This window comes from Polypterus senegalus, chromosome 3 (assembly GCF_016835505.1).
Source record: "Polypterus senegalus isolate Bchr_013 chromosome 3, ASM1683550v1, whole genome shotgun sequence".
In the NCBI taxonomy this organism is placed as follows: domain Eukaryota; kingdom Metazoa; phylum Chordata; class Cladistia; order Polypteriformes; family Polypteridae; genus Polypterus; species Polypterus senegalus.
The window spans coordinates 109,976,700-109,992,109 of NC_053156.1; the positions used below are offsets into that span (position 1 = coordinate 109,976,700).

At 34.4% G+C, this 15,410-nt stretch overlaps 1 protein-coding gene across 7 annotated transcripts in view; it reads left to right on the forward strand.

The window, feature by feature from the left end:
• Positions 1-15,410, forward strand: part of LOC120525468 (nesprin-1-like) — a 305,232-nt gene that overhangs the window by 152,121 nt on the left and 137,701 nt on the right. For all 7 annotated transcript variants that reach the window (XM_039747791.1, XM_039747789.1, XM_039747790.1 and 4 more), the window contains 12 exons: positions 1,067-1,404; positions 2,255-2,399; positions 3,241-3,459; positions 4,216-4,478; positions 4,938-5,103; positions 7,107-7,262; positions 7,590-7,742; positions 8,057-8,239; positions 8,854-8,991; positions 10,109-10,294; positions 12,458-12,580; positions 14,105-14,287. In XM_039747791.1, the coding sequence (XP_039603725.1) occupies positions 1,067-1,404; positions 2,255-2,399; positions 3,241-3,459; positions 4,216-4,478; positions 4,938-5,103; positions 7,107-7,262; positions 7,590-7,742; positions 8,057-8,239; positions 8,854-8,991; positions 10,109-10,294; positions 12,458-12,580; positions 14,105-14,287 (2,253 nt within the window). The remainder of the gene's footprint in view (positions 1-1,066; positions 1,405-2,254; positions 2,400-3,240; positions 3,460-4,215; positions 4,479-4,937; positions 5,104-7,106; positions 7,263-7,589; positions 7,743-8,056; positions 8,240-8,853; positions 8,992-10,108; positions 10,295-12,457; positions 12,581-14,104; positions 14,288-15,410) is intronic.

Consider the following 15,410-nt stretch of genomic DNA (forward strand, 5'->3'; position numbering starts at 1 on the left):
CAGCCTCCACTATCCTTAGTTTGATGAAGCTGTGCCAATAATACAGTTAACAATAGTATGTAGTAGTTGCTAGAAATATGATTAATTTTAATGATTCGTAAAAGACACAATGAAGAAAATAATGCAAACTAATTGTAGTGTAGCTGAGCTCAAAACATTCAACGTGCACATAAAAATCCAGCATTCTTGATGCGACAAAAAGGGTGACTATCAAGTACAACTAATTCATTTTTTCAGCTATTAATGTTTACTGGCATACTGTCTCAGCTGAATGTTTATCCTCTGAAATGTTTTTCCTGTTTCTGCTCCACTTACAAAGGAAGAAATGATCATGGTGAAGATATTAAGGATTGTTTGTCTTTAGTTTTACATTTGGAATATTTGTCTTTATGTAGGAGATGCCCTACTCTTTTTTCATTGTATCAATATTTTGTACGTTTCTTCCACTAAACTGAGACTGACCGAACATGCTGTACTTAAAATGTTGCTGTTTTTGTGGGTACAATTTACAAAGAAACATGCTCATACGGTCAACATTTTAATCACACATACTTTATGGTGAAGGGCACAGTTGATCAATTATGCATCACACTTCTTTACATTTCATTAATTCATCAGGATTTAGAAATAATGAGAGTATCAGTCCTATATTGATGGATAAAGTTATTATCATTCTATACCAGTGTGACGACTAATTTATCATGAATCTCACTGTGGTTTTCCATTCAATTTCATTGAATGGGGTCGGTGTGAGCTAGTAACATAAAAATGAATATGGAATCTTTCCTTAAGTAGTGACATTTAGAAGGGAGCAGCATTTGTGGGCTGAAGATAATAATACAAAGAATAACAATTAATTAAACACTAGTTTCTTCTCTGATATTCCATTATAGTATTAGACAGATAGTAACACAGGCACACGCATGACCTGACCTGCTGTAATATACAAAGGCAAGAGATGTTGCTGTGGTTGCAGTGTAAAAAGTTACAGAAAAAAAACTATGCTTCAACCCAATGTAACATTCTTTCAACCAGGATCATCTTTTTCTCCTTACTATTTTACTAGACCAAACTGCAGCAAGTCCTTGATTTGTTCCAGAAGTACCACTCAGCAACTCAGTCTGCTAATAACTGGCTGGAAGAGGCAAGTGCTTTGCTACAGGAATCAAGTCCGGGGCTGGATGTGGAACTGTCAGAAGATCTTCTTCATCATCTGACTGAGTTCACCACTTCAGAAGCTCAGTTCCACGATCATTTGCATGTGCTGGAGTCATTGATTTCTCAACTTAGGCCGTTTTTGAGTGAGGGTGTAAATGATCAGGTGGCACAAAATGTATCATCTTTACAGCAAAAAGGAGAAGCAGTTCATCGCCAAATTCAAAGTCAGGAGGAACTTTTGAACAGGTGTGTACTGCATTTTGGTTCTTGTCTATTACTGAAAGCCTTGAGAGCCACAGAATACCCTTCATGTTATTGTAGACTGAAATATAGAAACAGGGTGGTGGTAAAGTTCTTCCAATGCATAAACACAGGAAACACGACTAACCATATTTATTGCTGTTAAAATCCTTTCTTGTTTAACTTGAACAAAATTAAGATTACCCACAGACTGTCTTAAGTTGTACTTTGATCAGTCATCTTTGTACAGTATAGAGATCTGACATTGCTGTAATCACTGGAAGACACATCGAGTTATTTCTGTGACAGGTATATGTACAGTATATACTGAGAAGGTTCTGCTTTGGAATTTTGCTGGTTTGCACATCATTTTTTTTATATTTATGGAGGTTTTTTCTATTAGAGATGAGTTTCTCTCTCTTTACCTGAACAGTGTAACTTTAACGAACACGTGGATTGTTCACTGTATGCATGTTAAGAAATTAACTGATGAGTAAAAGAGCAGTAATTATACAAAGTAAAGATAAATATGGCAAATTAAATGAAATAATTAATCATGAAGTCAGCTTGGGCTGGTAGCATCATTTCAAGAGAAGTCCACCAAATGGACAATTAAGAATGCAAGAATGAAACAATGGAATGCTCCTTCATACCTTCAACAACATGCCTTTATAGCGCCTTTTTGCTACTGCTTTCTTATCATTAGCTAAGTTAAATTTTTTTCTTTATTTTTGTAATCCTTTAATGTGTGTGGACTATTTATTTCTTCCCTTTGTACTCAACATCAATCCCATTCAGAAAGAATTTGTAGCAATTCTCTTTACCATTTAGTATTAAATATGTTTTTACATTTCAGGTCACTTTCGCAATGGCATGTTTACCAGACATGCAGACAACAACTGATTGAGCATATGAATGAGCTGGAGAAAAAGCTCACTGAATTCTCAACTGCTAGAGTAGCCATCAGTCATGAAGCTGAATTAAAATTGAAAAGCCATAAGGTAAAGTGGCATGCATGCAGGAAGTCATTTTAATGACATTTTCTCTTTCCTTTGAATGTCAACACTTTTGATTAGAAGATTGTTGTATGTAAAATACCTAGACTGATTTTCACTGTTTGCTCATGAATGATGCCCTGATTATTTAACTCTTTTGAAACTTAAACTTTTTGATTGTGAATTATTTTTATACAGTATAAAAATATATGGGGGGGATGAGGGGTTTAAAAGTAACATACCTAAAATAAAGGCAAATCATTTTGCTATTATGTATGGAAATATTTTGATGAGTAAAATTATTTTTGATATTATTGAATTATTAATGAACTTCAAAGTGTTTTTATTTTTTCTCGGTAATCCATCAATTGTAGAGTTTAATATTTCCAAAAATGATGATTTATGCTTACTTGACAGTGATAAGTGGCAGCTCATACATATAGTTTTCACAATTAGGAGTTAGAGGAGGATTTCCTCTCCATGGCTAAGCAAGCTTTCTTCAAGAACATTTTCCAGTTGAAAGAGTATAAGTGGGTATCCAGAAGGAAGCCTGATAACGTAAACCTTAGAAAAGGCATCTATAGTGTCACCTCAACAATGTGAATAACAAAATTGGTTATTTAAAATATTTGTGAGTGTTGAGATACCAATAATATAACAAGTGAGAATAGTCATCATTTTACATATCTTAAATTATCAGTTCCATTCATGTCTTGTGAATAAATTAACATATATTAATAATATTACTTTTATTTATCTTAAATTTTCTTGGCTTCCAGCTTTAGACTGTCTTAAAATTTGTGAAAACATAAGTAATTTTTTAGGACTTTGTTTTCTGTTTGCTTAGTCTCTCGTTTCTATGGTGAATGCTTTACATGGAAAAATCACAGCATTAGAAGAGCAGGCATCCAAAATGGAACAGATTGGGAATGATGCAAGCAAAGCAACCATCAGCAGATCCATGACAACAGTGTGGCAGCGCTGGACACGTCTGCGCAATGTAGCACGGGGACAGGAGAAGGTTCTAGAAGATATGGCCCAGGAATGGAGAAGCTTCAATGACAAGGCAATTGAATTATGATTTTTCTTTTCAACCACTGGTTTTTGTAAATGTACTGAAGTAGTTTCAGCAAGTAATGCCAAACCTTGTATTTTAAAAGACACAGTAAAATTAATGAATAACAAAATTCTGACTTTAATTAAATAAAGTTTCAATAAGAAGCTCTGCTTTTTCTACATAGTTCATAGATGTACTGTCAGGCACGTTCGCTCCTTTGACTTCATTGGCGAGGACATTGCGATGGACAGGTACTCCATGCAGGGATATTAGGGAGAAGTTAACAGTCTTAACATGTTGATTGTGATTTTTTTTAATAATGTACTCCATCTGTTTGCTTCTTTGAAAAGAAGTGTTAATGAACTTAACCACTGACTCCAATTAACTGACTTACAAGGATGCAGCTACAATAACCACAACAGAGTTACTGTAGCTTTCATAAATACACAAGAAATCAAATAAAAACTTTTAGGAGATGAGGTATATCAGGTGGCTTAATATATTCTTTTCACAAGAGATGTATAATACAAACTATATTTGTAATGTAAATAACACATTTATGTATTGGGAAGGTTATAAAATCTGCAAATACATAAAATGTTCAATCCTGTAATTGAAGATAGTTGTCTGTTATCATAGTAATGATGAGGCTAAAGTTCACATTACTTATTGTTGATCTGATGAGCCCCACACTGATTGTACCTTTTATGGCAATCTGAAGAAAAGTTTCTATTGCCCTTCAAAGTCTTTGTCCTTTTGTTTCAGATGGAGAAGGCAACAGTAACTATGCATCAGCTACAAGACAGGATGCCAGACAGCTCTGTGGAAAAGATCTCAAAAGCAGCATTATTGGAGTTAATGGATTACCATGACTCTTTCAGCCAGGAGACTGACCGTGAGCTGTCAGCCACAACTCTTCTTCGCCAACATGCGTTCAGCATATTGCAGGATGTAGAATTCTCCTCACCATCACAGGAGGAGCTGCCAAGTATGCAGGAAATCAAAGCCATGCAAGAACGATATGAGAGGTGAGTTCAAAACTGTTTTATACTGCACTGTCCATCAGAAAGGAAGCAACTGATAGTCATCCAAAGCAAATTAATGAAAAAGTAAGCAGATAAATATAAATAAATTAAATATATACAGTACCCCTGCTCTAGACCTGATATTAACTTTTAGCATTGTAGCCTAATACAGAAATACGTAAGGTTTGTTTATGGATAAAAAATAGTATGATGATTTACTCATCGTTGAACCATCAAAACCAATATAGAAATTAATTTGTCACCATATAATAACAAATCTCTTAATTGTATTAATTAAAACAAGTTACAGTATGTATGCAATTATGGTCACCAAGTTCTATATTTTTTCTTTTGAAAGAACAAAACTTGGTTGCCTAGGTTTCCTTCATTTTTACTTTTTTGTGTCAGGCTATAAGAAGATAAAGTACCAGATTAAATACTACGCATTATTTTTATTTATAGCATTTTACAGAAGGTGAAGAAGAGCAGAAAGCATGTTCAGCAAGAACTGAAAGAGCGTGAAGAAGTAGAGAAGGAGTTAAACAAGGTGAAGGCTTGGATTCAAGACACACGAGAATATTTGTTGAACCCCACAGTGGACATTGAAGGACAGCTTCAAGAGCTTGAGGTAACAATTCATTGAAATACTGATTTTTGGAACCATTTTACTTCTAAGGGAGCTGCTGTTTATAGTAAAATATTTGACATAATGCAGGAACTAACCCAGTACAGGATTGGAGTACATTTTGGGGCATATTCATCTGCTCAAACCAGTTTACATTCACCAGTCAATGTAAACCAAATGCATTTGCTAAAGTCTTTACATTTTAAAGAACAAAGTTGCTGTTTCAGTTTCCAACTTACTCTCCAACTTGAAGCAGGTCATTTAACCTAACTGTACACCAGTGGTAAAAATGTTTTAAAACAATTTACTGTATCCTAAGCTTTTATGTTCCATGCATAGGCACATCAGCCAAATATACAAGAATGGTATTTCTATAACAAACAAAACAAAATCCCACAAGTTTGTTACTCATGTTAAAAAATCCCTAAAGTGTTGTTAAGCTGTACAATTTATATAAATTTGAGGGGGACATTTGCTTTGTTAGCAGCACTTATTAGGCGCCTCCCACAAATTGAAATAATGGGATTGTGAATGTTGTTCTAATATAAAGTTCAAATAACTTGAAATATATGACAAGAATAGAAATGGCATACTATATATGGAATATATTTGTCATTAGTAATCATATTGCAGCAGTTAGATGGTAATACATATATTATCCATTGATAATGAAATGAAGACAAAGTTAAATTCACTGTAGTTTGATGCACTTGAAAGCAGGCTTGTATTTTGTCCAAGATGCTTTTAAATTTTATATGAACATAATAGGCACTAGATGATAGATAGATAGGTAAATAGATAGATAGATAGATAGATAATTTATTAATCCCAAGGGGAAATTCACATGTAACATGCAGCTTTGAAAGAATACAGCACATACTGTATCTAAAAAAATGTCATTTTTGACCTAGTACATTTGGCATTTGATTAGTTAAAAGATAACACATGTTCCTGTGTTAAGGGCATAATGGTTGGCCTGGCATCCTGGATGAGATGGAGGACTGGTAACATGGCTAGGAGGCCATCTTGATGTGTGGAGAACATCAATGGATGGATGTCCCTGTCGGAATCATTGGCATTCCCTTTCCCAGTCCAGACAATATTATGGAAGAACAGGGGTTAACTGTTTCCTGGGGCCATATGTTTCCCAGTGCACTGGCTAGCAGCATTCCTCTGGTGTAACTCCCATTTGGACAGCAAATGGGAGATATAGTTCTGGAGTGCAGTCCTGGTGGGGGCTGTTAGATGGTGGGAGTTTTTAGGAGGAGGCTCCCCAGTTAGATGGAGGTTCCACCTGACCTGGAGGTACTTCTTCCCTATAGTGCTGATGCACCAGAAGTGCTCCCAGGTCTGGGCTAAAATAAACCCTCTGTTTCACCCAGGTTAGTTGATGTAGGGTGACATGGAGGAAAGGAAGGAAGAAACAAAAACGAAAAGAAAAAACAGTGGTGCTTGTGAACAGGGAAAATACAACTGTGACAAGTTACTTTGTAAAATCAAAACAGATTATTTGAGCACAAGACTTGTGTGGTCTAGGTTTTGTCTGGTGTTTGGGAAATTGCTATGTCTCCTACAGCTCACAACTGAAGTTATGTTGTGAAATGTATCCTGAGTTTTTATACAAATAGCATATACTGTATTTACTGCAAAAAATGCAGTATTTTTAAAATGTGTAGCATTCCCTTTAATAGTTGGTTAGTCTATCACATTACCTTGAATGAACACAATCTCTTTTCATAACTGGTGTTCGAATTTGTTACCTATATGCTGTAACTGTACAAATTTGATCTTGGTTGATCCCAAAGTCCTGAAATATTCTCCATCAATTCCAGTGTACTAGATTTAGTTGTGTTTTGAATAACTTTTTTCATGCATGGCCATCTTTTCAGTCTCCATTAATTGCGACATATACTATAGTATGGAATTGTTGGTTATGTTAAGCTGTTTTATCTGTTTTTTCTAAGCATTTTGCAGATGAACTATATACTTTGTTGTGCCTTGACTAGGTATTGCAGCAAGAGGCCATCTCTCATCGTCAAGCTGTGGAGAAAACAGCTGAACAGCAGCAGAACAAATATTTGGATCTGTATACAATCCTTCCATCTGAGCTATCGGTTCAGCTAGCAGAGGTTACTCTAGCTTTGGGGGTCACAGAAGACCAGGTAAGCTCTTTGACATTCATGGCATTATTTTACAAGTTTCCGAAACTAGTCATCATTAATCAATCATCCACCTGTATATACATTTTCCAACCTGTTTTATCCAATTCAGGGCCACACAGTCTGGAACCTTTTCTAACATTAAAGCGTTTAGCTATCAATTTTGAGTTTCAAGTCAAATTAATACATCTCTACAGTAAATCATCACAGAACAAATTGGAGATGCTAGATAACCTAACCTGCTTGTGTTAAGGATGGAAGGAAATGTAGTGACTTATTCAAAAATAAAAGGATCTTTTTTGCTTTTTCTATGCTCTTTTTATTAAAAAGATACAAGTGAAAGAAAGAGAAGTGCAACAAGCAAGAATTGTGAATGAGGATATAAAGTCAAGAATTCAAGATGTTTCTGAAAAAATGAAGGCAATTTCATTGAAACTCAAGGAAAAAACTTTGAATATTGCCCAAGCTAAAGAAGAGACAAAGGTATGTTTGTATTGTAAGGGCAGTTATTAGTAGAATATCAAGGTGTTATTCTAGTATTCAAGAGCGATCACTGATGTGTGGGCTTAAATTTTAACAGTTTTTATGTATTCATTAGCTAGTTTGGAATTAAAACCTGTGGTAGTTCAGCTGAAGGGTTTCCTGGGATTGTCCTAGAGCTGTGCACATTTGCAGATACACTTTCAAAATAGTTATAAATATTATGTTTATGGATTTTTTTAATTAAGTTAATTTGTTAAAGAAATAAGTCTAAGCTGTTTTTTATTATTTAAAGAAGATGGATATATTTTTTGCAGTGCCTTTGTGAGGAGCTTGAGGGCTGCAGTATTATACTACTTGAACTGGATGCATCAGTGCAAGACTTTTCAGAGCAATGTCCTGAACTTGCCAGACATCTTAATGATGCCATAGAGAAACTCACTGATATTCATCTGCATACTCGCAGACTAGCAGATTACAGGGTGGCAAAACTGAAAAAGGTACTGCACAAAAAATAATTTTCTGCTTATGTATTTTAAAATTTAAAATATATTGTCAAATTTGCCTGGGGACATACACAAAGGATATTTTTTGTCTTATGAGTATTTATACTGTAATTAAATATAACATTCCTACTGTAAACTCGCCTTCATGATGAAATGCAGAGCTGCCTCCTAGAACAGAGCATTAAACTATCCCTGACATGTTCTCTACTGCCAGATGACTGAGAAGTGGAAGGATGGGAAGGTATTGAATAATATCTGAAATATATTTTTTGTGCAAGTTTTGTAATGTCAGTGAATTATTGTAATACCACTTAAAGTTTCAATTAATTAAATTAAAATTTCATAAAAAAGTAAAAGAAAATGTCAAACTTTTCATGATTTTGGTATCGGAAAAATTTTAGAGAAAAATATATTACTGAAGTCTACTGTATTTTTCAGTGTTGAACATTTCCTAAACCAGATAGCACAGTTCTGTAATCTACACCACATCCTCAGAATTCCAGGCCCAGTATCATACCTTAACTTGTCCATTTCTGACGTTTATGAAATTTTTGTATTTATGCAGTATGTGTACCTAATCTGTTTTCTCCTGTCATTATGTCATGAAGTCTGCAACACATTTGGATGAGTTTAATGAAATGCTTGAATTTATTCTGAAATGGACAGAGAAAGCCAAGGCTTTGGTTAAAAGCAAAATCAACTGGAACTCAGCAAGTCGTATCTATGATCAAATGAGAACCTACCAGGTATTTTCTTGAATTTAGACATACTATATAATGTCTACACTTTCCTGAAGCTGATACAATGCAATTTGACTTACAGTATGTTAAGCAGAGAATGTACTGCACCTTTGAGTAGCCATACTGAAGATGCACAAAAGCACCAACAGCTGACCAAATGGTCTTAAATTTTAAACACTTTTAAAATGTATATCTTTTTATTGGTGGTGGAATATATGCAGGTGGTTTCAGTGTTTCACCTGGAGCTCAGAGTATGCATAGCACCAAGTAATAATACATGTTGAGAGATACTGCTAAAAAACAGATCTGGAAGAGTTAGAATTCTGGCTGACTGTGAGAGGGTACTTTTGAACAGAAACTGTGTGAGTGAGTGAGTGTAATGCTTCAGTTGTTTGATTTAATAATGGGCTAAAACCCCATCATTTTTACCAAATTACTAAACATAAATCTCAAAATTTGGTAGGTTATACATGTACTGTAATTGTCAGTAGTGTTCAGTATTTCAAATATATATATATATATTTTAGTAGAGAGTTCATATTCTTAATAACTTACAGTATTTGTAGCCTAATACAATTCATTTTTGTATAACAGTCTTCACTGAATCCAGTCTCAGAGTGTTTACATATATTTACAACTATAATGTGTTAACAGTAATTTCTAGACTATTTACATGCATTAATATACACAGTACATTAGATTTACAGTAAAACTAATAATTGGAATGAATCATGACCATTTAAAGTCAGTTTACATTACAAACTAGATATGGTCAGTTGACAGTGGATGAAAGGTAAGCAAAAACTCCAATCACCATCATTGCCTGAAAAAATCTCTGTGGTAGTCTATGATGAAGACCAACTTGCCAATGGACCGAACTCTTCCTCCTTTGTGGGACAAGCTACTAAGAAACAGATCAAATAGGCCCAATTAGAAATATACCTGAATTTCAATTTAAAAAGTTATTTATGTTCTAAAGAGGCACTATAGCAATTTATAACTATTTGTGTATGCTATATTATTACAGGTGTTTTTATTGTGTTGTGTATTTTGTGATATTTGGTCAGTAGAAACAACAGTTAAGAAATCTACAACTTTTACAAAGTACCTTATATTTTGTTAGGCTGTTCTCCAAGAGTCTGGAGAGATCCACAGTGACTTGGAGGCAATGTCTGAGAAGGCTGAGTGTCTGTTAGAGGTGTATGACACAGAAGAGATGTCTCAGCAGGTATCAGAACTCAGTCGGCACACTGGACAGCTTCAGCAGAGAATCAGAACAAGACTCCAGAGCTTACAAGATGGAGGGAAGGTGGGTAATTTTACATAAAGAGAATGTTATGGCATGTACAGCTCATGTGGATGTTCCACTTTAGTCTTACACACTGTAACCCACAGTTATTGAATGCCTAAATTAATCAGATATGTGTTCCTCTTAATTTAACCAAGCCTGAGCCATATTGTGTACTGATGTCACCAATTGCATGTTGTTACTGTAGTTCAAGTGACTCAAAATACCTTGGCCTGTGCACATTTATCAGACATGTTAAGCTGAAGCTCAACAGCTTATCACTGTTTTTTTTGCTTTGTTTTTATTTTTATTTATCCTTTTGCTGATGTATCCAAGTGCAGCCATTCTCTTACTGTATCTCTTGTACAAAGCAGACATTGAGAGTGTTGGGTAATGGAGTTAAATAGGAGTAAAATCTGGGATGCTCACAAAACTGCTTAAATGCAATGCCTAAAAATTAAAGACAAAATCACTGAAACAAAGCAACTTAAATTATTGTCCATAAAGCCTGACAGTGTCAGATGAGACTACTTTTACAATACAACATTATGATGTAGTTAAATATTTAAGACAGAATTGATTTTTCAGGACTGTCAGTTTTACTTGTGGAAACAGAATCATATGCTACTTTTGAAATCCAGCAAAGATTTTTCTTTACTTAGAACAATCCATCCATGTACTTTATAGACAGCCTTATTCAGTAATAGAGTAAGGGGAAGGCAAAGCATCTTGCCCAAGGTAGAAGCCACCTGTAAATGGTATACCAGTCTTCACAGTGTTGGTGAAGCGAAAATAATAGTTTGTTTATCTCTTGGCGACAACAGCAAATTCAGTTTGTATGGATCTTAGGGTAAAGTATAAATATACCTTTTACAATTTGGTAGTATTTGGTCTAGAATTCAATAATAGGGAAAGTACACCTACAGGAATATTTTATCTTTTTATTCAAAATCAGTGTTTAGTGGTAGAATTTATATTGTGTAAATCACTTGAAACCCTAAAAGAGTAATATATTTAAACAAAGATTTGTTATTTTGATTTTGTGATGAATTTTATTTCTGTGTGATGTATTAAATGAATCTAAATCTGGAATAAAACCATGCCAGAGTCTGCTAAAATATTACTTAAACAGATTTGAATACAGGTACTGCATGGTTTCTTTATAAAACTGTATTGAACATATATGCTTTTGTGTTAATGAACAAAAAATCTCTTGTCATTTTATGTTGGTGTTACCACTATGTATTAAGTAGATTGCATTGTGTAAATGTAATTTGTGTGCTAAATATGCCTTTTCACAATTTTGCTGTGTTTACTTATGTAATTAAGTATAGGTTTTTGCGCATATGTGCCCTATGATAGACTGTTGTCCCATCCAGGATGTTTTCCACCTTATACCCAGTGCTGCTGGGACCGGTACTCCCACACCTGAATTCTCAATTGTGGGTTACAAATAGGGGACAGGTATATGAATGCTCTAAAGAACTGTCATACTAATCGTGCTATAGGATACCACTTTCAATAGTAAATCGCTGCAGGCAAGTTTGGCCTCATAAAATGACTTTCATTACAATTCTTCTCATGAGATTACAACATGTCAAAAAGTATCTAATTATATTTTCAGTATTCTAAACATGGGGTTTTTGGATACTCCTTATGAAAACTATATTGTATCACTTTGTATGTCTACAACTACAATGCATAAACAAAAGACTTTCAAAGCTCAAACAAGCAACATTTTTGTTTTGTGTTTAATTTTGGCACAGCAAACAAAGTGACTAAAATCAGTATATATCAATATATACAGTGTGTACTTTTACAATTACATATGTTGTGAAGCAAAAAAAAAAATGTTTTCGTTGTTCCAAACTGCTCAAAAGAGGGAAAATTAATTGTGGTTTAATTGTGATTTTTTCAAGATTATTATCTTAAGTAAAAATCATAATATACTGTAAAGTTATACATGTTGTCTCTCTGCCAGTTTAGCATCTGTTTTCAGGATTTACTCAGGTTGGCTGGCTGCACTTGTAAAGGTTGTATTGGAAAATAAATGTGTATTCCCAGATATCCTTTCTGATGTCAATATCCTTTGATTGGCATTTATGACACGCAAGAAGGATGGTGACACCAGGTTACACCGGTAAAGGTCATATTTATGTGTAATAATATGATATTTTTTAACAGGATATGGAGCGATTTGAAGCTGAAGTACATGCTCTCCACAATGCTTTAGAGCAAGCTCAGACAACACTGACATCGCCTGACCTGGCACGACTGAGTCTTAAGGAGCAGTTGTCTCATCGACAGGTACGGTGCAAAAATCCTCATTTTACACTGAATGATGGAACAATGCATGAAAATGCATTCCATGTGTTGTTCCAGAAAATGGTTATGATAAGTTTCTAGTACATTTTGTGCAGGAAAAAGGTCATGAAATACATTTTTCTTTTTTAGTATTATGATTTGTAGTAGTATTTTAGTCTAATGGTAGTAGTCTCATTTATTTAATAAATTCTAGTCACCAGCAAGTGTAGTGAAGTGGAATAAGAGGAGTTTTCTTAAAAGCAGTAAATAAGAAAATGATTACTTAGGTTCAATAATAAATGAAAATACTTATAATTGTCTCATATTATTATTTATTTAATTAACACGTTTACTTAATGCAACATAGTATATCAGGATAACTTGCAGCTTTTCATAAATTTTTTTGTACATTTGGAGCATATTTACAGCACATTCAGGTTAATCATTTCTGACCAATTAATTCCTGACCAACAAAGAGGAGGAAAGCAGGTCTTTAGTTCAAAAGCTCCATTTCATTTCAGCTCTCCTCAATGCTGTTTACAAGGTGATTTTTCAGAAATGGTCTGTTTGACAGTATTTCAGCAATGCAAGTGTTTGGGACATTGAGAGCGTATGACAGGATAATTGACATTTGTATTGTTATGCAAATTATTTAATGATGTGTTCGTGTGCTATTGGAGTTTGCAGAGATCCAACTTGTGATGTTTCACCTTCTCACTTCAGTCACATGAGTTTCTGGCTTTTCTATTTGGAGAAATGCAAGTTTGCTGTTGATTTGTTACTTGGTCTTTAAAAAAAGCAATTAAAAATAAATATATTTTTCATGAGCACAAAGTATCAAAATGGCATTTATGATTAATCAGGTTATATTTTTTTATTTTATTAAATTGCCTAAAGTGAAAGTCTGTGTTACATTGTATATCAGAAAATTCTGGTATCTTTGTTTTCTCCAAATTGTCCAACCTGGAGGTCTGAGTTTGTAGAACATTCATGTGGAATTTCCGACTTGGAAACTCATGTTTACTATCAGTCAGTAGCAAGTGACATAGATATTGTTGGCCCCCATTCAAGCCCATTATATCAGGAACTTTATCGCTGATCCCCATGAAAACAAAATTAAACTTTTTTTCAGCCATCACTGCTGATAACACAGGGTAACTAATAAAAAATATCATTTTTGAGAAGACTATTCTTTTAAATGAGTTTAGGATCACACAATGAGGAAGAGGCGAGGATTGAGTAAGTTGCCTTCAGGTCCAGTACTTTTTACTTTTCTGTAAAATTTTCAATACTGTGCTGTGCATTATTAAACATACTTGAGTAATTTGTAACAGTGTTATAAAACAATGAGAATTTTCTTCTGAAATATATTCAGTGTAAGAAGTTTAGATCTACAATATTAAGCTATCAATTTTTCTGTATTGTGATATACTTCAAAATAAAATGATAGCTAATGCTTTCTATTTCTCTCTAATATTTTTTAACATTTTTTAAAAAATAATTTTCCTTACTTGTTTCCTGTCTTAGCGCTTACTCACTGAAATGGAGACATTTAAACAGAAGGCTCAGGCAGTGCAGATGTGTCAGAGTGCCTTGAGGATCCCTGAAGAGGTTGTCACAAATCTCCCTATTTGTAAGACAGCTCTGAGACTGCAGGATGAGGCAAGCCGCCTACAACACACCACCATTCAGCAATGCAACATACTACAGGTGTGACCACAGACCACATCTTAGCCACGTTTTAGTGCATAAGTCCAGCTACTATGTGCTGTTTTGTTTAAACTTGTTTGAATTGTACATATAATGGTATAACCTGAGTGAATTTCTATTTTGTATGATGTATACAGTAAAATTTTTGAAATATTACAGTTGGAGCTTATGAAGGTTAAATGATTTGCTCAAGTTCATAAAGATAGTCAGAGGCAGAAATTACACTTGGAATCTTTATAGTTTAATGTTCAGTGCTCTTGCCACTACATCACACTGCCTGCTGGTATAATGTCAATTACTCATTTAAAGATTTCAAAAAATGTAAATTTTATTTAATTATTAAACTCCTCAAACACATGATAAAAGTAGAATTAATAAGAATGAGTGTATTGCACATTGCTATTGGTCAGCCGAAGGTCGAAGCAGAAAGACTATTGAGAGAAAGCAACAGAAATACTGTTTAATTTTAATTTAAATAAATACATACAGTATGAAATCTCATTGGTCCAGTTAACCTAAGAGAGAAGGAAAAGAATGAAAGAGAAACGAAAGAGAATAAAAATTCAAGTGGAACCTCGGTTTGCGAGCATAATTCGTTCCGGAAACGTGCTCGCAATCCAAAGCACTCGTATATCAAAGCGAATTTCCCCATAAGAAATAATGGAAACTCAGATGATTCGTTCCACAACCCAAAACTATTCATATAAAAATGATTAATACAAAATATAAAGTAAAATACATAATACAAATTAACCTGCACTTAACCTTTATAAAGAATCATGTCTGGTGTGAGTTTTTAAACTCATATGGTATTCCACCCAACGGGACAACACGCGGAAGAGCGTCCCAAAGCAATCGCAGTCTCCTAGCGCTATAGCAGTTCGCCGTATAAGCGCATCCAAAATGATCGCAGACATGCTATAAGCACCTGTCGTCAATGGGTCATACAAGGAACATTATAAAGATCCCGGTACAATAAATAACAGCGCTGTTGCTGTTTCAAGCTGAATAAAGCTTGTGTTAAAGTACTGAGACTCTGCTTCGTGTTTTGGGGAGCAAGACGGGGACTCGTACTTCACAGCGCACACACACAGTCACAATGCTGTAGTAAACAGATGTTGAC